Source organism: Fusarium phalaenopsidis, assembly GCF_050370095.1.
Source record: "Fusarium phalaenopsidis strain FUZ10S chromosome Unknown contig_32302, whole genome shotgun sequence".
NCBI lineage: Eukaryota > Fungi > Ascomycota > Sordariomycetes > Hypocreales > Nectriaceae > Fusarium > Fusarium phalaenopsidis.
The window spans coordinates 951,376-973,948 of record NW_028145405.1 but is presented as its reverse complement, the minus strand read 5'-3'; the positions used below and the strand labels follow the sequence as shown (position 1 = coordinate 973,948).

Genomic DNA, 22,573 nt, shown 5'->3' with positions numbered 1-22,573 from the left:
AGAACACCGAATTATGGCCGCCATTGTTCTTCTACATTTAAACTCAATTGGCAAAAAAGCGCGGAGCAGAAAAAAAAGAGGCCGTTGGAGGTTGCACGTGATCCTGCAACCTCTTTGACGAGCAGATCTTTCGTAGCTCCCGACTTCGGCCAAGGAGCTCTCTTCACAAACATTGTCAGCTACCTATCAATCACTCGCTTCACCAACAATGCTGGATCAAATGGCCAACGATATCAAGCTCCTTTCGGGGAGCGGCCATCCGGAGCTCAGCTCCCTGATGGCCGCCCGGTACGTCGAGCAGTCATGATGATGATGATGATGATGATGATGATGATGATGCACAAACCCCACGCTGGTGAGCACAAGGGTCCGATTGGGCTAACCAACCCCTGCAGACTCGGCATCACTGTCGCAAACACCATGTGCCTGAAGTACTCGAACCAGGAGACGAGCGTCTCCATCGGCGAGTCGGTTCGTGATGAGGATGTATTCATCGTTCAGTCGGTCGCGCCGGGCCAGGTCAACGATGGCATCATGGAGGTCTTTATCACGGCCAATGCTTGCCGCAGCGCTTCAGCTCGAAGCATCACCGTCCTCCTCCCCTTCTTTCCCTACAGCAGACAGGACAAGAAGGACAAGTCGCGCGCCCCAATCAGCGCGAGGTTGATGGCAAACATGCTGCAGGTGTCTGGTGTCGTGAGAATCCCTGTTCCCCCAAGCCACGTGTGTATCGCTTACAAGATGGCCAGAACCATGTCATCACGATGGACCTGCACGCCTCGCAAATCCAGGGCTTCTTCAACGTGCCCGTGGATAACCTCTTTGCTGAGCCGTCCATCTTTCGATGGATCCGGGAGAATCTAAACATTGACGACTGCGTCATTGTCTCACCTGATGCTGGAGGCGCGAAGCGTGCGACATCTATTGCTGATCGTCTTAAGACTGCCTTTGCTTTGATCCACAAGGAGCGTCCACGTCCCAACGTCGTCGGCCGGATGGTGCTGGTCGGTGATGTTAGGGATAAGACTGCTATCATTGTGGATGATATGGCGGATACCTGTGGAACTGTACGATCCTGACCTCTTGCCTTTTGTTTCTTTGTCGTTTACAGAACTGACTTCTCTTTGTAGCTTGCAAAGGCGGCGGCCACGCTTAATGAGCATGGTGCCCGTCAGGTCTTTGCGATTGTTACCCACGGAATTCTCAGTGGTAATGCCATTGAGACTATTAACAATTCTTGCCTTTCTGGCTTGGTCGTGACCAACAGTGAGTTGCCCCTGTATGATGTCGTTGGCTTATTGCTAACAAGTTTAACAGCTGTGCCGCGTAAGTCTTCTAAACCAAGAACTCACTCCTGTTTCCGTTTACTGTCACGTTTATTGTGATTCTGCGACTTACACTGACTGATGGATTAGTTGGCGACAAGGTCGAGCGCTGCCCCAAGCTCAAGGTGATTGATGTGTCTGGAACTCTGGCTGAGGTAGGTCTAACATGGCTGGACCGCAATATACGTGACAGACATACTCACCTTCCCTTAGGCTATTCGGAGAACCCACAACGGCGAGTCCGTCTCGTACCTCTTTACCAACGCTCCTCTGTGATCTGGATCGGCCTTGGGCACCCTTTGCTATTTGCGGAGTTGGGGCTGGAACTGGGGTTTGGGAGTTCGGATTGATATGCTTTCCAAGTCTGTAACCTGGACTGGAGCTAATGGGTATTTCTTGGCGGTGAATTTCAGCTAGGTAGGTAACAACGCCTCAAGGCAGTGTAATCAGCTGTTCTATTTCCGAGTGGGCATGCTCGACATAGTATGCCAATGGAGGAGCCTCAATACCGTGAGCTGTCAAAATGACACGCTGACAGACTCATCAGCAGCAGGGCGAGGGATATGAATGTCACAGCCCAACAGCCGAGCACAGAGTACGTAAAAACGCGGCTAGGGCTGTCTCTCAAGGACGGGCTCTAAGATCAGGCTCAGGGGTCGGTCGATCTGACGGGTCTCCGGGACTCTGTCTGAATCATCTGCACCCTGCTGATTCAAAAGAAGCAAGGCTTCTCAAGCATTCCGGCCGTCAAGCCGTTTGAGAGGCGTCTCGGTTCGCGACACTGATAGCTTAACGTCTTTTTTTCACAGACAAGAAACAATGGTGTCAAGTAGTGCAAAAGTAACCGGCCTTTTCATCTCATGCCAGATCGCAAGCCACCTGAGCTATCAATTGTGCGGGAAGGCTTTTGATGCCAAGAACTTGGGACATGAAGGGGTGGTCTCTTTACTTGGGCTCCGCCGCCACGTGTGGCGTTTGGGATGACGGCAAGGGGTAAGAATGGAGCATGGCAGATGGAAAGAAGATGATGGGAGATGTTGTCGTCTGGGCAGGGATTTTTCTCATCAATCTGTCGCAGACATGACGACTGAGCTTCGTCTGGACTATACTGCGTACATATGAATACAACGTCTTCTGTCAAGTGACACATCTTAAGAACCTTGTCTGTTGGACCCGGTTCGGATGATGCCCCTATTCCCAGACGGCATGCATTCAATAGCTCCCGCGCCGCAAGTGGGATTTTGTCTGATAGCGCGCCGCCCTTGTTCTGTAGGGCTAGTCGTGGGTGGGTGGGCTAGACATCCATCTTTCTTCGATCGGCGACGTTGGAGAAGAGCACATACCACAAGGCACGAGCGTTTAAAGTGCACCCGGATAAAAGAAAAAAAATTCTGCTGCCCCTTGCCTGTTGTTGGTTCGTCTCCATTTGCGCTCTTGTGCAGGATGACGTGCCCTCTTCTCGCTTATTGCCTGAGCAGATTGGGGATGTAAGTGTTGATCAAGAAGGATGTTGGGCAAGCATGGGATGGATATGGGAATAATCAGTTTGCTACATAGCAATGGCAGTCAGTTTCACCAGCTGATTCCTTATCCTCCTTGCCATTATCTAGTGATCCTTTTATCGTAACCCATCCAAAGGCAATCAACGCCCATCCCAACGCGGTTCCATCATTCAAAAAAGAATCGCGCGTCAGTGGTGACGAGCCCCTGGATGCAGTCCCATCCCGCGCTATCGAATATGTCAGCACACGACGCTGTGATAGGTTCAAAACAAGTGCGGGTTTCCCAGCGATCTTCCTAGTGCTCAGATTTTGCCCCCGCCCCCTTTTTCTTTGACCCCTGGATTGATTGAAGCAAAACGCGTTCCAATGAATCTCGGGACGGATAGGGTGACCTGGATGCATCTAAGAGACCCAGATCGTTCGTTTGCTTTATGGTCCCTTTCAGCTCAATCCAGATGTCGGTCAGGGGAGGGGAGAGGGGGGTTAACTGTATGTGAGGGTGGTCTTGTGTAGGTAACCTTTGGTACGTATGGTGCCGGAGTCCGACGGAGGAGTGATGAGTGAGTGTCTGATCGACAAACGGTTAATTAAGGTAGTGGATTCAATTCGTGTTCTCTACCCGAATGTCTGTCTGTCTCTCTGTCTGTCTGTATGTACTGTACATACTCCGTACTGTTGTGCACTGTTGGCTTCTCCCCTCGCAGCTGAGGTGCAACAGCCCAAAGAAAAAGGTAGAAGCCGTTCGTTCCTCTTATAATTCCTTTGCCCACCATCGAGACCTCGATGTAATTTCCCGCTTGCAGCAGAAAATATGCACACATGCTACTAATAGCTCTGGGTGAGAACTTGGAGCTTAGCGCTGGCTGGCAGGTCCTCGTAGGTTCCGCCAATGCTGACACTTGTTCACTTAATTTGGCACAGCCCTGAACCCAGGTGGCCATGTGGGTTGGGTACTTTGGCACGGGGTACCTCGCAAATGGATGGATGCTGCGACCAAACTTGAAATCCTGCGCGAGCCAGTCAGCGGAGAGAGGCCGGGGGACCCTCCCTTGAAGTCCAGGTCGGATGGACGCTGATGAGGTTTGGAAGTGAGGTGCTGTGCTGACAAGCGCCGTCCATAAGCAGAGGCTGCTACGCTAGGTACGCTACGTTCGCTGCCCGTCATCCGCCCGCCGCGCTCCATCCTCCTCCCCATCCCCATCCCATATCCCTCCTCCCTTCTCCTCCCTTTAATTTTTTAATTCCCCTCTTCTCTTTGCGAGTCTCTTCTTCTTCTTATTATCGCATCGGCATCGCATTCCCACGAGTCTGCACTTCCTTTCTGTCTCACCTGTTGGTTCCAATCGCTCGCTACTTTTGACTTCTGTCTCCCGCCTCCGCTCCGTCCATCCCGCCCCCCTTCTCCTCCCTCTCCCTCTTGGTCTTGGCCTTGGTGGCCCCTGTATTTTCTTCGCTTCTCCGTGTTACGTTTCCACTCTACACCTACAACTTCAAACCTTTGACGACCTCGGCCGCTCCGTGCCCATCATCATTTGCATCCGTAATCGACTTTGCTGCGCGTCGATTCATCATCATCCTCCATCCCCATCATCAGTGAATCGGTCCCCCGAGATTAGCATGCTAGAGACCCGACGACAATAGAGCGCACACGGTAAACTCTAGCACCCGACCTCCTCACCACTACCACCCTCTTTCGACCCCATCTTCATTTGAACACGGCGCATTCTCCTCTGCGAAAAGCGACTCCAACATCACCAGCACAATGTCTCGTCCCAACAATGAGGAGCCCGTCCCTCTCCTCTCCTCCGAGGAGAGAGATCTCGAGACCAAGGGCGAACTCGACCTCGAAAGCCATGGCGGCCGCGCCGAGCCCCCCAAGAACCAGAACCTCGAGCACGAGTACTCGATCCCCAGCACAGTCAAGTTTGCTTGGCTCGGCACCTACTTCTTCTTCTCGCTTCTCCTGACTCTGTACAACAAGCTGGTCCTGGGAATGGTAAGTCTACAACCTCGAGTTTGATGGCGCCCGCGCCCTCTCGGCCCGCGCCTTCATACGCAACTCTGTTCAACACGATGCTAACGATGCGCTCGCGCTGCAGTTCCACTTCCCTTGGCTTCTGACCTTCCTCCACGCTTCTTTCGCCAGCGCTGGTACCTATGTCATGATGCAGTTGGGCTACTTCAAACTGTCGCGACTGGGCCGCCGTGAGAACCTCGCCCTGGTCGCCTTCAGTGCCCTTTTCACCGCCAACATTGCCGTCTCCAACCTGTCTCTGGCCATGGTTTCCGTTCCCTTCTACCAGACCATGCGCATGCTGTGCCCGATCTTCACCATCCTCATCTACCGCGTCTACTACGGCCGTACCTACAGCTCCATGACCTACCTCTCTCTGCTGCCTCTCATCATTGGTGCCGCCATGACCACTCTGGGTGAGATGAGCTTCACTGATGCTGGTTTCCTCCTCACCATCCTTGGTGTTGTTCTTGCTGCTCTCAAGGTAAGCTTCATCTCTTGATCTAAACCGATCCGGCCACTGACTGTTCCAACAGACCGTCGTTACCAACCGATTCATGACTGGCTCTCTCGCCCTGCCTCCCATCGAGTTCCTTCTCCGCATGTCTCCTCTCGCTGCTCTCCAGGCTCTGGCTTGCGCCACCGCGACCGGTGAGGTTAGCGGCTTCCACAAGCTCATCACCTCGGGCGACGTCTCTCTCCCTCCCGCCTTCGCCTCGCTCTTCGGAAACGGTTTCCTCGCTCTGCTGCTCAACATCTCTTCGTTCAACACCAACAAGCTTGCTGGTGCCCTCACCATGACTGTTTGCGGTAACCTCAAGCAGTGCTTGACCGTTGCCCTCGGCATTGTACTCTTCGATGTGACTGTCGACCTGCTTAACGGAGCTGGTATGGCCGTCACTATGCTTGGTGCTGCCATCTACAGCAAAGCCGAGCTCGACAACAAGAACCGAAAGAGCCAGCAGGCCGCCGCTGCCGCTGCCACCGCTTACAAGCCCGTCGACCAGCAGGTCCGGTAGAACAGACTTGTGTTGGAAATCAATACCCCCCGCTTTTTAATACATGACCTTTTTTATAGATGATCGGGTAAGGGGGCTAGCGAAGACAAGGAAAGGGGAAGCACTTCTTTTTTTTTGGCGTCTTGCTATGCTTGCTTTCATTTTGGGATTCTCACTGGGTGCGTCGGGCACGGGGATGGATCTCTCTCTGGTAAAGCATTCCTCGCCTGTTGTAACTTTTTTGATATACGGTGGTCCTCCACGGGCTTTTTCGCTCAACAGAGCAAAATGGGGCAAAGAGATTGGGATGTTTTTTCTTTACTATTGTCATGATCATGGGCTATGGCTTCTTTTTTCCAGAAACACGCAGGGCCAAAGATGTCCTGTGGCTTTCTTGTACAACTTCGGTTGTTGTTTCTCCTTTTTCTTGGATAGGGTCTGCTTTCCTGAGTAAAAATAGACACTCTACATTAATCTCTCGGCGTCCCGGTGTTGGTGTTTGTAACTATTGTACATGATAATATGGGACTTTTTTGAGTTTGAATGTGTTCTTGCATGTGATAGATGCTGTTGTTTACATGGAGGTTGATCAATGTGAATATTATTTGTGAATCTAGTAAAGTAAGATACCGATGGGTTATAAACAAGAGGCTGGTGCATTCCAAACCACCCAAAAGATCCATTCAACGCCGTGCTAAACGAGTTACAAAGTAAAAAGATAGAAACATGAGTCAAGAGGCGTTAGATATCCTCATGCCGCTGTGGCGTATCAAGGAGGCTCTCCTCCCGTAGAGCCCAAATACCCTGCCGAACTTCATCAAATGACGCATTCGCCTGCAAACCCAATGTCTGCGCCAGAATCTCTAAATCGCTCGGTGGCAGCGGGATGCTTCCTGACACACCCTCGCCGAGGACGGGCATGGCGAGGGCAGGGTTCGCAACGGGACCCTTGGCCTTGTGGAGCATACCAAAGCGGATTGCGACCTCTGTGACGGTGACCATGATACTAATGACAATGAGGACGATGATGATCCAGGTGATGTAGCTCATCTTTGCGGTAGCAATCGAGTCGGACAGGATCTCGGCGAGATCAAGGAAGACGCGGCATCGCTCGTTGAGGACCTTGATTCGCGGGTCGATCTCGAGATACTCACGGATAGCCGCATAAAGAGGGTGAAGTGTCGGCTCAGACTCCCAGAAGAAGTTGGGGACGTCGAGGATATTGGATGCTGCGCAGGTTAGCTTTTGTCCAGATTTGTCTGACAGAGCACTCACAAAGGTTGATGTCGACACGGCTTTTGAAGAGACGACCGACCATGCGTATAATCTCGGCGCGTGTCATGTTCAACTCTCCCGTGAGAGCCAGCGTCTTGGGTACATGCTGTGCATCCAGCATCGTCTCGCTCATGCGCTCCTCAAAGAAACACAGGCGGGTGCTCTGCGCGATGGCATGGCTAATGGTAAGCTTGATCATATGATCAGAGCGTGGCAGCAGAGTGATCATGTCGTTAAAGACACGCGGGCGTTTGATATCAGCACTGTACTCGAAGTGGAACTCTTCCGTCTCAAAGTCATCCTGATCAAGTGGCCGGGTGAGCAGGCTGCTGGTGCCGTTCTCAATGGCGTCGGCATCGGCAAAGGTGAGGTCGGCGAGGATATCCTTCTCTTGATGCTCGGTAAAGTTCCAAAAGACCACGACACCGTAAGAGTACACAAACATCTCTGCAAAATTCTTGGCGTCAGGCGCAAGACGGTTCATTGCCGAATCGTCATCATCGTGACGGAACGGGTTGCTGTGCTCCTCGGGGGTCACCGGGCGATCGCTGAAGTGAGAGGGCATCGAATGGCCACGATCGGGGCTGGCTCCTGTATAAGCGTCGTCCTCAAAGTAGCCCTCGTGATGATCCCTCTGCTCGCTGCGCTCAATCTCAAGGTCCAGAACCGTCTTGCCCGTCCCAGGGGTCTTGAGGATAGGTCGACTCCGGACGCGATATCCATCGGTTCCATTGAGAAGCGGCAGAGCGTAGATGACATACAGGCAGTCATCGTACAGCTTGGTCTTGGCTTCATGCTTCTTCCGCAGGAACTCGGCTGTCGGCTTGATCTTGTATGCCTGCGCGGTGCAATAGGCCGTCACTCTGCTAACCCTGTCCGTCCTCTGCATCTTTGGCAACCTCTCGGCGTAGCTCTTCCCACGGATACCACCTCTCTTTCGAAGCACATCAAGCTCTTCATCCTTCAATGGTCGGTTTTCTTGATCTTGTAAGCGCCTTGCGAGAATCGCCTCGCTCTCAATCTCTTCATCGACGTCATCGTCCTTTTCGTCCGTTTCGGGCAAGAGTACCAGCTTCTCGCTGATCTTGGTAGTTCTTGAAGGCATCGGCTGACCGGTACGGGACTGGACGTTCGGAAGACCTCCTGATACGACTCGGCGATTGCTGAGAGGGCTTCCTCCAGGGCCTCGGGGGAGGGGCGCCGGCGGACCGCGAGGTTGGCCGGATGGGATCTGGGAATTGTACTGGAGGACATTGTCGACGGTCATGAATCGCATCGGCGCGGGGGGTCCAGGAGGACCTGAACCGGTATCCTGGCGTTGCAGAGCCCTCCTCTGAGGTGGGCGCTCCCTTGCATCTGTCACCTGGAGGATGGATTAGCAAGCTGTATGTGACGCGCAAATATCATGATCGTACAAGGACAGATGGGCGCTGCTTGGAAGCCATGGGTTAAGCGGCTGAGCGTAATACAATTGGCTTTATTTGTAGAAGATAGTCGCGAGAGGCGAAAGATGGAGATACTCGAGTAGCCTGAGCGAAGATCGTGAATAATTAATTGATGATTGTGGTTGGTGGGTGGTTCATAGCCTGGTGGTGAAGCCCGAAGCTTGGGTTCTACATACAGTGCAAAAATTGGGGATCGCTCCTGCCTACAGTGCGCTGCAGCCTCAACCAGCCTAAAATCGCACCACTGGACCAATCACTGGGCGTAATCCATCCTTGCTCTTGCCATGACATTTATCGTGGCCTATCGATTGGTCGAGCCTCGCAGAAGATTTCGCGTGGATGACCTCATGGAACCCCACTACGACAGAGCAGACTCCATTTACCACTGCTGGATGAACCACCTTTTTGTGCTGCTTATAGGTTCATGGCTGGGGGAATCATTGATGTTGTGCTGATGAGGTCTGGTTGTGTGTCGTATGTATGTCTCTGTTTTCTTTTGTCATTGTGTGGATTGAGTGCTTATCCATCGATTGCGATCAAAGATCTTGCTCTGCATGTGACTGATACCTCGCTCTTCTTTGCATCCAATGCAAGCTGATGTTAGGTTTACCTGGTTGTTTTGAACCGTTGCCTGTTTCAAACTGCCCAGCCGCATTTGATATGTAACACCGATGCTTTGGCTTTGTTAGACCATGTTCTAACTCAAAGCGTCGCTGCGTCTGCTCGCTCGAAACCTTGTGTAAGATGATAGTGAAGGGGAAAGTAAACACCAAAGAGTCTTCGGACTCAGGTCAATTCATCCCATGTCGCCAGTTATATGCGCGACTACGAAACAAGTACAAAAAGAACAGCGCATGAATCAATTTCTGTGTGTTGGCACTTGATTTGCATAATAATCTGGCCATATTAAACACATGAGAGGCTCGCAAGGATGAGGTTGACATAAAAGCGGACCCACAGCCAATCGGGGCCACGGCGGCCGTTGCTAGGCGGTTGGCCCGTTGTTTGTTTACTACGGGATTTGGCTGGCCGAAGCCTCCAGGCCCCGCCATACAGACGGAGGTATACTCTTCCTTGGTCTGCTGTCTTCATGGGCACTATTGACAATTTGTGACATGGGCCAGATCGGAGACGTAGTAACGATCCGTATTCTTCTGGCGCTCTAACACTTTGGTGTTTTTTCCCCCTCTCACTCATCCGAGTTCCTCAACATCACCTCCCATCACCAGGTCAAGCGCATGTCTTGAAATCGAAGCTCCGTGCTCAAATCAAATTGAAGCGCTGACTACGAGCACGAGCACGACCGCTCTTCCATCCCTCTGACGACCCGAGCGCCGCACGCTCGAAACAATGCGTTAACGTCACCCGGAAGGTGTTATTATTTCTTAATATTTTCTGAGCCCAACCGTTCCTTGACCGTTCCAAAGCGAGACCGAGACTGCGGCTCGGTCGACGACCACACAACCACAATGTCGTTCCGCACTCACCATTTCCAAACTCAACATCTGCATCAACCTCAACACCATCTTCACAGCCAACCATCTCCGCAATCTCCTCCGCACCCGCTTCGCCAGTCACAAACCCTCGACTTTGGCACCGCTACATCGCCCTCCCGCCTCGATCGCTTTCCTTCGACGACATCCTCATCCGCGTCGTCTGGCTATTCGCACGCCTCTGAACATAGCCTCAACAGCGGTTACACATCCGTCTCTAGTTCAGCCGGCCACGGCCAAACAGCTCCCGGTCATAAACGTGCCCAGAGCGATGTCAGAGCAAGAGCAAAGACTTTTGAATCCGGGCAAATGACGAGCCCCAAGAAATCCAACGACAATCCCTACGGGTCCGTTCGACAATCTCTTCGACCGCTTCCTCAGGCTCCTGCAGCCTCGCCGCCAGCTACACCTCCCCATAAATCGCACCGTCATGATCGCGGCAAGAGTATCGATATAGGCAAATTGTCCTTGTATGACGATGGTCGTGCCTCACCTACTTCGCCTTCTCGACCAACAATGATGCGACCCAACTCGATGCTTCTGACAAGATCAGACTCAGTTCGCCCACAGTTACCTCATCATCCTACATCACCACACCATGTGCATGCGCATGCGCATAGCACACACCTGGCTCGGGATGAACTTGAAGGGCTGGGCAAGTCTTCGACAAGCCAGCTGAGGACGCTCTCTCGCCTAGTATCATCAGACTCGGCCGAAGACTTCACCATCACTTCCCCTGCACAAGAAGTTGTTGGTTTGCGTGGTCGACGCAGGTTACAACGGACAGACAAGAGCAATGGAGGTCGCGGTCAAAAGTCGACTGGCTACAGCTGGGAGGGACGAAATTGGATGGACAAGCAGCGTCAGTTCCTTCAAGCTTACGAATACCTCTGCCATATCGGTGAGGCCAAGGAATGGATTGAAGATATCATCCAAAAGAACATTCCTCCTATCGTTCAACTCGAGGAAGCCCTTCGCGACGGCGTTACTCTGGCAGAGGTTGTGGAAGCACTCAATCCCGACAGACGCTACCGAATCTTTCAACACCCTAGGCTTCAATACCGGCATTCCGACAACATTGCCATCTTCTTCCGATACCTCGATGAAGTAGAACTTCCGGATCTGTTCCGCTTCGAGCTCATTGATCTGTACGAGAAGAAGAACATCCCCAAGGTCATTTACTGCATTCATGCCCTTAGTTGGCTCCTGTTTCGAAAAGGCATAGTCGACTTCCGCATCGGTAACCTCGTGGGTCAGCTCGAGTTCGAGCACCATGAGCTGGAGGCGATGCAGAAGGGTCTCGACAAACTTGGAGCGAGCATGCCCAGTTTTGGCAACATGGGTGCTGACTTTGGCGTTCCGGAACCTGAGCCAGAGCCTGAAGAGACTGAAGAGGAGAGAATCGACCGCGAGTTGGCAGAAAATGAGGAGTCTATCGTCGAACTACAAGCCCAAGTCCGAGGTGCCCTTGTTCGCGTGAGACTTGGCGATGTCATGCAAAGGCTCTGGGACGAGGAGGAGTGGCTGATGGACCTCCAGTCTCGAATCCGCGGCGACTTTACCCGGCAGATTATGGGATACCGACTGGAGATGAGAAACTTTGCTGTCAAGCTGCAGAGCGTAGCACGCGGCTTCTTGGTCCGGAGGAGGATGGATCGACGGGATCAAATCCTGGAAGCACTGGAGCCTGATATCCTCGAGTTGCAGAACATGATTCGGGCTAACAAGGTCCGAAATCAGGTGCAAAACTTGACTTCTCAGCTCGAGGTGTGCGCAGGTCCCATCAGGCAGATCCAGGCCATCTCGAGAGCCTTTTTGGTCAGGAAGAACCATACCGCTCAGTACGAGGAGACCAAGGAGACGGCTGCTACTGTCGAGAAACTGCAGGCGGCTGTTCGCGGAGCATTGCTTCGTGGAAAGGTCGAGCAAGATCTCCAAGAGCTGGATGCCCAAACACATGCCATCACCGACCTGCAGGCAGCGGCGAGAGCATTGCTTACTAGAAATGACATTGGTCGCCAGCAAGAGCAACTCAAGGCTTTTGGTCCTCAGTGGACCTCTCTCCAGGCCTTTGCTCGGGGTCTCCGCGCTCGAAAGGAGACGGACGCAGTCAAGACCGAGCTTGACAAGCACATCAACGACATTGGCAAGCTTCAGGCTTTCGCCCGTGCAGCAGCAGTTAGGAGGGATGTCACGAGCTTGCTTGACGCCCTGCAAGAGAATGAACCCGCTGTCATTGACCTGCAAGCATTCATTCGAGGTGCGCTTGAACGAAAGCGAGTTGGAGCAGACCTGGATGCGCTTGAAGAGCAAGAGCCTCAGATTGTGGACCTCCAGAGCAATATCCGAGGATTCTTGTACCGAAAACAACACCAAGCCTTCCTTGATGAGCTGGCTTCCCACACACCGCAGATTGTTAATCTTCAAAGCATTCTCCGAGCCATGATGGAGCGCGCTAGAGTCGAAGACATCATGGCAGAGCTGGAGCAGGAGGAGGAGTCAATTGTCGAGTTCCAGGCCGCCGCCAAGGCCTTCATCGTCCGGGCTCGATTCGAAGAGAAGAGACGGTTCTTCAACGAGAACATGCAAAAGGTCATCAAGATCCAGAGCTTCGTCCGTGCCAAGGTACAGGGCGAGGCTTACAAGAGCTTGACTACCGGCAAGAACCCTCCTGTCAACGCCGTCAAGAACTTTGTCCATCTTCTCAACGATAGTGACTTTGACTTCAACGAGGAAATCGAGTTTGAGCGGATCCGCAAGACTGTAGTCCAGCAAGTGCGACAAAACGAGCTCCTGGAGAACTACATCGACCAGCTCGATATCAAGATCGCCCTCCTGGTCAAGAACAAGATCACCCTGGACGAGGTTGTTCGACATCAGCACAACTACGGAGGCAACTCGATGGGTTTCCTCGCCAACAGCTCCATGTCCTCTGCCAACCAGTTCGACCTCAAGGCCCTCAACAAGAGCTCAAGAAAGAAGCTTGAATCTTACCAGCAACTCTTCTTCAACCTCCAGACCCAGCCCCAGTATCTTGCTCGACTCTTCAAGCGCATCCGAGAGCAAGGAACAGCTGAGAAGGAATGCAAGCGCATTGAGCTCCTTATGATGAGCCTCTTTGGGTATGCCCAGAAGCGACGAGAGGAGTACTACCTTCTGAAGTTGATTGCCCGTTCTATCCGAGAGGAGATTGCTGGAGCTAGAGCCGTCCAGGACTTCATCCGCGGCAACTATTTCTGGTCGAAGCTCCTCAGCAACTACACTCGCTCACCTCGCGACCGCAAGTATCTCCGAGACCTTCTTGGCCCCCTCATTCGGGACAACATTGTCGAGGACCCGGCTCTCGATCTGGAGAGTGACCCCATGCAAATCTACCGATCAGCTATCAACAACACCGAGTTGGCCACTGGTCGACCCGACCAAAGACCACTGGATGTTCCTCGAGAAGTTGCTATCCGCGATCCTGAAACCCGACGACTCTTTATCGACCATCTTCGAGACCTTCGAGAGATCTGTGATCAGGTGTTTATGGCTCTGGAAGACCTTCTTCACAAGATGCCCTACGGTCTCCGCTTCGTGTGCAGTCAGATCTTTGAAGGCCTGCGACAACAGTTTAAGCGGGAGCCCCCAGAGAGCCTTCTGCAGGTCGTCGCGAACTGGCTTTGGAGATTCTACCTTCAGCCAGCAGTGACGGCGCCCGAGAACGTGGGTGTGATCGAAAAGACTCTGAGCCCTCTGCAGAAGAGGAACCTCAGCGAGGTTGCCAAGGTCATCAGCCAAGTTGCCTCCGGTCGACCCTTCGGCGGTGAGAATGTCTACCTTCAGCCCCTGAATGCCTTCATCGCCGATTCCATTGAGCGTCTCGTCCAGATCACAGGCGACCTCATTGCTGTTCCCGATGCTGAGAGGACGTTTGATATTGACGAGTTCAACGATCTGTACGCCAAGAACAAGCCAACCCTGTACATCAAGATGACGGATGTCTTTGCCATCCACAACCTGGTGGCCTCGGAGCTTCAGACAATGTGCCCCAACCGGGAGGACGTTCTCCGGGAGATTATGCATGACCTCGGCAGTGCTAAGAACAACGAGAGCGAGATGAACGCTGCCGGATCCTCGGATATCCAGATGTTCCTTACGCCCAAGCTGCACGACATTGATGACCCAGAGGCCGATGTCAAGGCCCTCTTTATGGAGACCAAGCGATGTGTGCTGTATATTATCCGCGTGCAGACTGGTACCAACCTGCTCGACATCCTCATCAAGCCCATCTCTCCCGAGGACGAACACAAGTGGCACATGCTGCTTCGTGACGACTTTGCTGATGGCAGCAACACCCGAGGAGCATACTCTGACTCCAACATGATTGATGTCACTCGGATGTCGTACCAGGAGCTCAAGAGGACGGCGCTGGAGAACGTGATGAGGCTGGAGAAGCTGGGCCGCATCTCCAAGCACAACTGCTACCAGGATGTGCTCAACGCCATCGCTCTTGATATCCGCACCAAGAGCCGTCGAAGAGTCCAGCGACAGCGAGAGTTGGAGGGTGTCCGCATGACTCTTAGCAACTTGCACGAGAAGGCTAAGTACCTCGAGCAGCAGCGCAAGAGTTACGACGACTACATTGAACAGGCGATGAAGACCCTCCAGAACAAGAAGGGGTAAGTAATACCAGTCCTACAGTTGAGATGACACTCACTAACAACTTGAATAGGAAAAAGCGATTCCTGCTCCCCTTCACCAAGCAGTACAACCACCAGCGCGAGCTTGAGCGCAGCGGTCGCGTGCCCAAGTTTGGCAGCTACAAGTACAGCGTGCGCCAGCTCTCAGAGAAGGGTGTGCTCGTGTCGTGGACCGGCGTGGGCGAGCGCGACATGGGCCAGATCAACCTGACCATCTCGTGCGACGAGGTGGGAGTCTTCAGCCTCGAGGGCTCACGAGGACACATCCAGATCCCCGGTGCCAGCGCCCTGGTGCCCATCGAGGACCTCCTTCAGGCGCAGTTCGAGTCGCACCAGTTCATGACGCTCTTTGAGGGCAACCTCAAGCTCAACGTCAACCTGCTGCTGCATCTGCTGTACAAGAAGTTTTACCGAACGCAGTAAAGGGAGATTCATGTATACTTTTTTATTCATTGGCTGCCCCTGGAGGGAAAGCGACTGTTCAGGCTGGCCACGTTCAAGGGGGGAGGATATACGTACGAGACTGGATGAAGCATTGCAATCGGCGCGATGGCAGGGTATTGTGCAAATGCGTGTTGTCTATTTCTTCCTTTTTTATCTTTTTGTTTTTCAGGTTGCTCTGCGTGGGAGGAGATGGTGGAAGCGCTCAAGAGGCATGAACTGCAAACGACGACGACAACCGAAAAAAAATACTCACGACGGAAATCCAAAGGGCATTCATTGGGACAAGCGGAGTAGGGAAGGGAAAGGGAAATGGATGGAAGGGGAAACAGAGGGAATTGTTCATGCTTTTTTTTGTGTTGACGCCAACAAGTCATGTACTTGAAAGGGAGAAAGAGGACGGTCGCTTCGGATGGTGTGTGAAGGATGGATTGAATTACTAGGATATCGTTTCTGATTGGCATAATGTATGAAAATGGCATTAGAGCCTATTATCAAGCGCCTTTAACTCTCCGGAACTGCCGTGACTATTATGTGATTACTTGTACTGTTTCGTGTGCCATTCGCTTCACGTCCTTGTGACGATCGAGTTGTCAGCACAAAACAAAGAGTTGTGCCGTCGATAAAACACAGACAGCCACTCATTGAAGAGAGGTTGTCGGTGATCGGGTATCGGAACAGCTAGTCCATGATTGGCTGGCTACCTTAGTTTAGCTGTTAGTTGTAAGGAAGCCCCGGTGGAGAAGGCGTGAACTAGCAAGGTTCCTACGAGTCGAGGCCAAGGAGGAAGCAGCAGCAGCAAATTGATTGATAGGGGATTATGTGTTAGCTTGCAGGTCGTAGGGAAGGGCGACTAGGGGATACGTGAATGGGGCAACGGTAAAGAATTGCATATCCACTGGCACCGACTCAAGATGCAAAGTGGGCGCACCGAAGACGAGAAGGGAAAGAAGGCACGTAGCATGGATTACGAAGGGAAATTGCTCACGAGCGGTGGGCGAGTTGCAGCTGGTGTGTCGCGTGAGGGACATTGGTGCCTTGCTAGGGAGTGAGTCTTGAGTCGAGAGATGAGAGAGCCATGAGCGGTAAGGCCGTTAGTCACAGAATTGCGGACGAGACGAGATAAGCCCAACCTCGGTAAAGAAAGCAGACAAAGGAAGGTGAAGCATGATCAGCTGAGACCCTGATTGTGCACGAGTCGATCAATTGACCATACTGGGTCCAAAATTGAGACTCGTTGGCTCTTGGTCATGGCCGTAGCCAGACAGAGAGCGACCACCTCCACGACAGTTCATCAGTCAATTGTGCTGACTGGCGTCGCAGCAGCAATGCGAAAATGTGACCCTCAAGTAGCCGAGAGTGACGAATTTCGTCTTTGCATGCGTGGCAGACAATGAGTTGTTCGGGTACTGGCTAGCTGACTGGCTGTGCGACCGCAGTAGAAGCGACTGCTTGCTTGCTTGCCTCGCCTGCTTGGGTGCGGGCTTTTGGTGGCGGCCGTGGTGGATTGATGAGCAATGAAAGTCCGGCCGGAAGTCGGTCGGCGTCAAGAGGGTCGATCAGCAAAAGCCCCAACAACCAAACCCGGGTTGATGTGGACATTGGCCCGGTCCGGGACCCAAAATTGCGGCGAGCAATTCTCCCTCCAGGCTGGCATCAAGGAGAGACGGAGGGAAGCGACACCAGGAGGCCCCGGACCATGAGAGGAAATCGTCCGATATTTCAATGTCGACATCGGTAGTTGAGAAGGGATGATTGCGTCGTGTCGTGTCGTCCTCGGCCAATTCCAACGCCAATCCGACTCTTGCGGTTTCGTGGATGGCCGTAGCTCGCCGGATTGTCGGGAGAGGGTTTGACAACCCCAGATTGCACCATCCAACGCTGACAAGGCGTTATGGCACTACCGAGGAGCGCCTGGCTCAGGGTTGGGGTGTACCAAGTAAACTGTGAAAGCTTGCGCTAATCCGGGCGTGCCGTTCGTGTCGTCCGTCGGGTGTCTGTCGTGTCTTGCCAGAGCCTCGCAGTTTGCGCAAACATGCTCCAACTGCATTGCCATGGATCGGGTCTTCGTTTCCATTCCATGAATGTCGCCTCGTTTTTGTTTTTTCCTCCCTTTAGCGGGATAACCGTGGTCAGACAGACGGTCGATTGCCAAAGGAGGAGACGAGACAACAGAGGACGCGTCGGGAGCGAATGGGCATAACCCAAGGAGAGGGCGTTGCAGATGGATGCGCAGCAGAAACAGGCAGGCTGTGGCGGGCGGCCAAAAGGCGACGTGATGAATGCAATGGCAACAGATTATCGCCCTGTGGAGCGCGTGAGGATTCTGAAAATTGTCTATACAGTGAATGGGCACGGTCTGTGGCGGCCGCCATCGGGAGGATCGTACAGTGTCATGTAGGATCCCCATGCACCGTATAGACAATTCTTGGAGGTTGCAAGTTTCTCGAGCCCTTGGCCTCAAGGGAGGTGCAGATAAAGGATGCAGGGACCGGCTAATGGGTGTCCGAGGCCAGTGCGTCGTCAACTCCCAGGGCTCCGTGCTCCGTGGGCCATCGTGACGCCCGCTAAAGCAGGAATGCAGAAGCAGGAGCCAGTGGAGAACGACCTGGGTGCTTGTGTTGCTGCTTGTTGCTCAGAGATGGTGGGACGAGGTGCAGGTTGCATCGTTTGGTTTGCATGAAACGAGGGACGGGAGGCGGAAGACCTTCGACAGGTGCATGTGGAGAATCAGCAACAGCAACGGCAACACCAGCATCAGCAGCGACGCCATCATGGTTGAGCTGAGGCGGGCACTGTATGTATGTGCCAATGCTGAAGCTGGATGCATCACGATGGAGTCGCGGATGCGTAAGAGAAGGAGATCCCCGAAGCCCAGGTCAACAGAGATCGGTGCCCATGTGATGAATCGAGAGCGAGGTTGTGACCTTGGCGGTTGCTGCTGATGCCTGTTGCTCATGGCGCAGATTCTGCACCTTGACCAACCCATGCAACGGCATGCAGTTGAGTATTATGCCCGCGCAGGATGCAATCTTTCTCGGACGTGTTGGAACTGCCTGTCGAGGCTGACGAAGCCAGGACTTGACGAGGCTCAACACAGCCAAGCTTTGGATCGACTCGCTCTCTGACGACATCTTTTAGCTAGACTCTCGTTATGGCTTGGTCAGATTTATTTGATCTCCGAACAGCGCCAGGAAACATGATGTATGATGATGATGCTGATTCTAGTCAATGGCCGGAACGAGTGGGAAGGACGTGGCTTCTCGACTTGGATGGCTGATGGAGGGTTGGATGGAACATGGCAGATGGGCCGTGTAAGATGGAGGGGCTGTCAATCTTTGTGGGCTTGACCGGGGAGGGATTGGCGAGCAAGGCGCTGGCCAATCGCGACTTGCCGCTGGCCGAATTGAGTAGTCGCTCAGCCCTGAATCCCTGCATCCTTCAGCACACGAATTCGAGACACAGCAGCCATCAAGTGCTTGTTTGGCGCTTAAACAAGACTTTACACTATCGAGGTCCGGGGGCTTGTGAGATATGGACGCAGAGGTCAGAGGGATCCATGGAGGGATGTCTGACTTGCGGCCGCGCACTACGGTAGCGCAACCGGACATGTGCCACGGATATCTACATACCGCCGTATCAAAAAAAGACAGACTTGAGACGGAGGAGGAGAAGGAGGAGCAAGGATAACAAAGGATGGCCATGTGATGTGATCTTTTATCTCCCAGACACGGCATTCACGGACTTGGGAGCCGAACGCCGGGCTCATCAAGGGAGTGATGGTGGGTAGAACCGGGCATCCATCCCTTGCGGCTCCGGAGAAGGCGTGCATGATGGTGACCTTCGGAGATGAAAATAACAGCAGACTCCTCGCTCAAACAGTGCTCTGGCATTCGTGGTGTGTTGATTATGATCCTCGTGACGGAGTCTGGAAAGCCAGTCAGTCCAAGCTCGTGTCCATTGATTGACGGTGGGAGAGGCTGGCCTCAGGATTAAATTATGCACTATCGTGAGCCACCCCGAACTCGGACAGCCTTTGATGCGCCGCGTTTAGTGCATATCCAGCTCTCATCTCCCCCAGCTTCCACAGGCTCCAATTTTCCCCATCTCCATCATTGCCTCACACACACGCCCCTTTGCCATGCCCTAGCGCGCTCGTCTTCTTGCGTGATCGAACTTGCAAGATGGCTTATTGGAATAACCCCTGGCTACGCACCCCTGCCATCCATCATGGACCCAACAGTGATATCGTCTGCCGAGCAGGGGTCGTCTGTCCGTCCTCCACCGCCGTCGTGAGCCGCTTTACACACCACGCCCCAGCTTGCTTCCTGAACCAGAAGACTGATGGAACAATCGGGGACCCCCCAGCTCCAAAGATAAAAGGGCGACCATGTTCCCACTCGTGCCCATTGCAAAACTTGTGGCGTCAATCACCTCACCGGTTGCCTTCCCTTTTTTGGCCTACCTAGTCGGGGAATTTGCTGCTTGTCTCGTCGTCTCTTACCAGGATTTTATCCCATCTCGAGCTCTCACCCACACAAACCCTCACGCAGATCCAGCCTCTACCCCATCTTCCTCCACTCTGCTTACCCCTGCATCTCCCGCTGTCCCCGTGTACATACATCGAGACAGTATCTGTTCGTACGGAGCGCGCTTGCTTGCTTGCTTCCTCGTCCGTCATAGTCTTGTTCCTGTCCTGTGCAGTGCAGTGCTCCCGCGTGTGCCGTACAGTCCAACAACAAGTCGTGCTGCGCCCTCTCGGCCCCATTGATCCTTGACTTATCCATCCGGATCCCACTTTGTCTGAGCGGCAACAAGACGGACAAGGATACGAAGAGACGACTAAGCTAGTAGATCTCCGCATCGAATCTCACGAGACGTGTAGTAGCTTGACTCGATCTATCTACCCGTCTTCGCCAGCACGCCATACATTTATCAAGCCATCCCCTTCCTCCTGCCGGCTTGACTCACCTCCAACATCATAAACCTTAACCCTCTTCACATACAAACATCCCTCGATACCCCCTACCATTGTCATCAAGCTTTTGTCCAAAGACAACACCAGCAACATCAAGACCGTCAACAGTTCCTTCACCAGCACTTCCCAACATCACACAGCCATATATCCAGACTGAGCTTTGAATCTCACAATGGCCCCTGATCTCAACTCACTCCCCCCCTCCAACGGGGAGACCTCTGCGGCTCCTCACCTCTCCCCTGATGCCGAGAGACCCAACATTCTCTTCATCATGGCCGACCAGCTGGCCGCTCCTCAGCTCAAGATGTACAACCCCAACTCCCAGATCAAGACACCCAACCTCGACCGTCTTGCTTCCACTTCAGTCCAGTTCGACTCTGCGTACTGCCCTTCACCCCTCTGCGCTCCCTCGCGCATGAGTTTGATCAGTGGCCAGCTGCCCATGAAGATTGGTGCCTACGACAACGCCGCCCAGATCGGCTCCGATGTTCCCACTTATGCCCACTACCTGCGAGCCAAGGGTTATCACACTGCTCTTGCTGGCAAGATGCACTTTATCGGTGACCAGCTCCACGGCTATGAGCAGCGTCTGACCAGTGACATCTACCCTGCGGATTTTGGCTGGGCCGTCAACTGGGACGAGCCTGACACCAGACTTGAGTGGTACCACAACGCCAGCTCTATCCTCCAGGCCGGCCCTTGCGGCCGAAGCAACCAGCTCGACTATGACGAGGAGGTCATGTTCAAGAGCACCCAGTACCTGTGGGACCACGTTCGTGAGGGCCCCAAGAAGCGACCATTCTGCTTGACTGTTTCTCTCACCCACCCCCACGACCCTTACACCATCACCAAGAAGTACTGGAACTTGTACGAGGACGTCGACATTGCCCTGCCCGAGGTCAAGGTTGCCAAGGAGGACCAGGACCCCCACAGCAAGCGACTTCTCAAGGTCTGCGACCTTTGGGACCAGAACTTTACCGATGAGCAGATCAAGCGAGCCAAGCGAGCTTACTATGGCTCTGTGAGCTACGTTGATGACTGCATTGGCAGACTGCTTGAGACTCTGGAGGATGCTGGCCTTGGTGACAACACCATTGTCATCTTCAGCGGCGACCACGGCGACATGCTCGGTGAGCGTGGCCTCTGGTACAAGATGAGCTACTTTGAGTCGTCCGTCCGCGTTCCCATGTTAATCAACTACCCCAAGCGCTTCGCTCCCCACCGTGTTACCCAGAACGTGTCGACTCTTGATCTTCTGCCTACGATCTGCGACCTGGTTGGGACCAAGCCGGCTCCTTACCTCCCCATGGACGGCATCAGCATGCTGCCTCACCTCGAGGGTCGCGAGGGCCACGACACTGTCATTGCTGAGTACACTGGCGAGGGCACTGTTCGTCCCATCATGATGATTCGACGAGGTGACTGGAAGTACATCACCTGCCCGGCTGACGAGCCCCAACTCTACAACTTGGCCCGAGACCCCAAGGAACTGGACAACCTGGCCCGATTCAAGAAGATCCTGCCCAAGACCCCCGAGGAGGAGGAAGCCAAGGATGCCATCCTCAAGTTTGAGGCCGAAGCCCACGCCCGGTGGGACTTTGACGCCATCACAGAAAAGGTGTTTACTTCTCAGCGCACACGGCGGATCGTGTGGGACGCCCTCAAGGAGGGCGAGTTCACCAGCTGGGACTTTGACCCTGTCGATGACGGCAAGAAGAAGTAAGTGCTGCCTTACCCCCTACATGCAGTCCAAGCCACATCGATCACATCACCCGCAAAGTTGAAGACGTGCTAACGCCGGCTGCCGCAGGTACATCCGCTCCACCATCCCTCTCGATGACCTGGAGCGCCGAGCTCGCTTCCCGTTCGTCGACGCCAACGGGTACGAGAGCAAGGCGGTCTCTTCAGTCCGTAACTCTTAGAGGGGGGTGTATGTGTAGAGAAGGAACTTTTTTACGAGACATGAATTAGGAAATTTGCTGGTGGAAGCTCGGTTTTAGCGGTTTTGTCTGTCTGCCATGCACAACGTTTGGGTTTTTACTTGGAAACCATTCTTTGGCATTTGCGTGCATAGCCAGCTATTTGGATTTTGTTTGTTTGTTTGTCTATTGGAAATTGGTTAAAAGCAAGGCAAGCTGTATGTAGTCATGATGCGATTTGCAATTAATGAAAATGAAGATATTTTAAAGTCAAACAACTCCCCGTGCATAATTGTGAGCTGGGCTTGACGTATCAACAAGAGGGCTTGCCGACGGTGTGGCTCAAACCTCGAGACTCCCCGGAGCCAACTCAATGGGCGAATTAACGCCGAAGCAAGCCATTGATTATCGCGATTATCATCTTGCATCATCTCCCCGGGCAATAATGAGCGGTGAGATTCGCGCCATTGATCTTGGTATCGAGAGACACTTCCCCCAATG

The 22,573-nt window shown here is 53.3% G+C and overlaps 5 protein-coding genes across 5 annotated transcripts; 4 read left to right on the top strand and 1 right to left on the bottom strand.

Moving 5' to 3' along the window:
• Positions 1-208: 208 nt before the first annotated feature.
• On the top strand, positions 209-1,601 carry LRP88_07694 (phosphoribosyltransferase-like protein; the record flags this gene model as incomplete). The annotated part of the gene is made up of 6 exons (XM_083244213.1): positions 209-288; positions 396-696; positions 750-1,067; positions 1,131-1,266; positions 1,416-1,480; positions 1,539-1,601. The coding sequence occupies 6 exons, from the start codon at positions 209-211 to the stop codon at positions 1,599-1,601; spliced, it is 963 nt and encodes a 320-aa protein (XP_083098707.1).
• A 2,988-nt stretch (positions 1,602-4,589) lies between these two features.
• LRP88_07693 (triose-phosphate transporter family-domain-containing protein) lies at positions 4,590-5,860 on the top strand (the record flags this gene model as incomplete). Its single annotated transcript, XM_083244212.1, has 3 exons — positions 4,590-4,823; positions 4,927-5,325; positions 5,378-5,860. 3 exons carry the CDS (start codon positions 4,590-4,592, stop codon positions 5,858-5,860), a joined length of 1,116 nt encoding a protein of 371 aa, XP_083098706.1.
• A 720-nt stretch (positions 5,861-6,580) lies between these two features.
• On the bottom strand, positions 6,581-8,559 carry LRP88_07692 (RMD1 family protein; the record flags this gene model as incomplete). Its single annotated transcript, XM_083244211.1, has 3 exons — positions 6,581-7,068; positions 7,151-8,477; positions 8,530-8,559. The coding sequence occupies 3 exons, from the start codon at positions 8,557-8,559 to the stop codon at positions 6,581-6,583; spliced, it is 1,845 nt and encodes a 614-aa protein (XP_083098705.1).
• A 1,469-nt stretch (positions 8,560-10,028) lies between these two features.
• Positions 10,029-15,157, top strand: LRP88_07691 (uncharacterized protein; the record flags this gene model as incomplete). The annotated part of the gene is made up of 2 exons (XM_083244210.1): positions 10,029-14,713; positions 14,767-15,157. 2 exons carry the CDS (start codon positions 10,029-10,031, stop codon positions 15,155-15,157), a joined length of 5,076 nt encoding a protein of 1,691 aa, XP_083098704.1.
• A 5,168-nt stretch (positions 15,158-20,325) lies between these two features.
• On the top strand, positions 20,326-22,075 carry LRP88_07690 (alkaline-phosphatase-like protein; the record flags this gene model as incomplete). Its single annotated transcript, XM_083244209.1, has 2 exons — positions 20,326-21,872; positions 21,964-22,075. 2 exons carry the CDS (start codon positions 20,326-20,328, stop codon positions 22,073-22,075), a joined length of 1,659 nt encoding a protein of 552 aa, XP_083098703.1.
• Between the last annotated feature and the right edge of the window lie 498 nt (positions 22,076-22,573).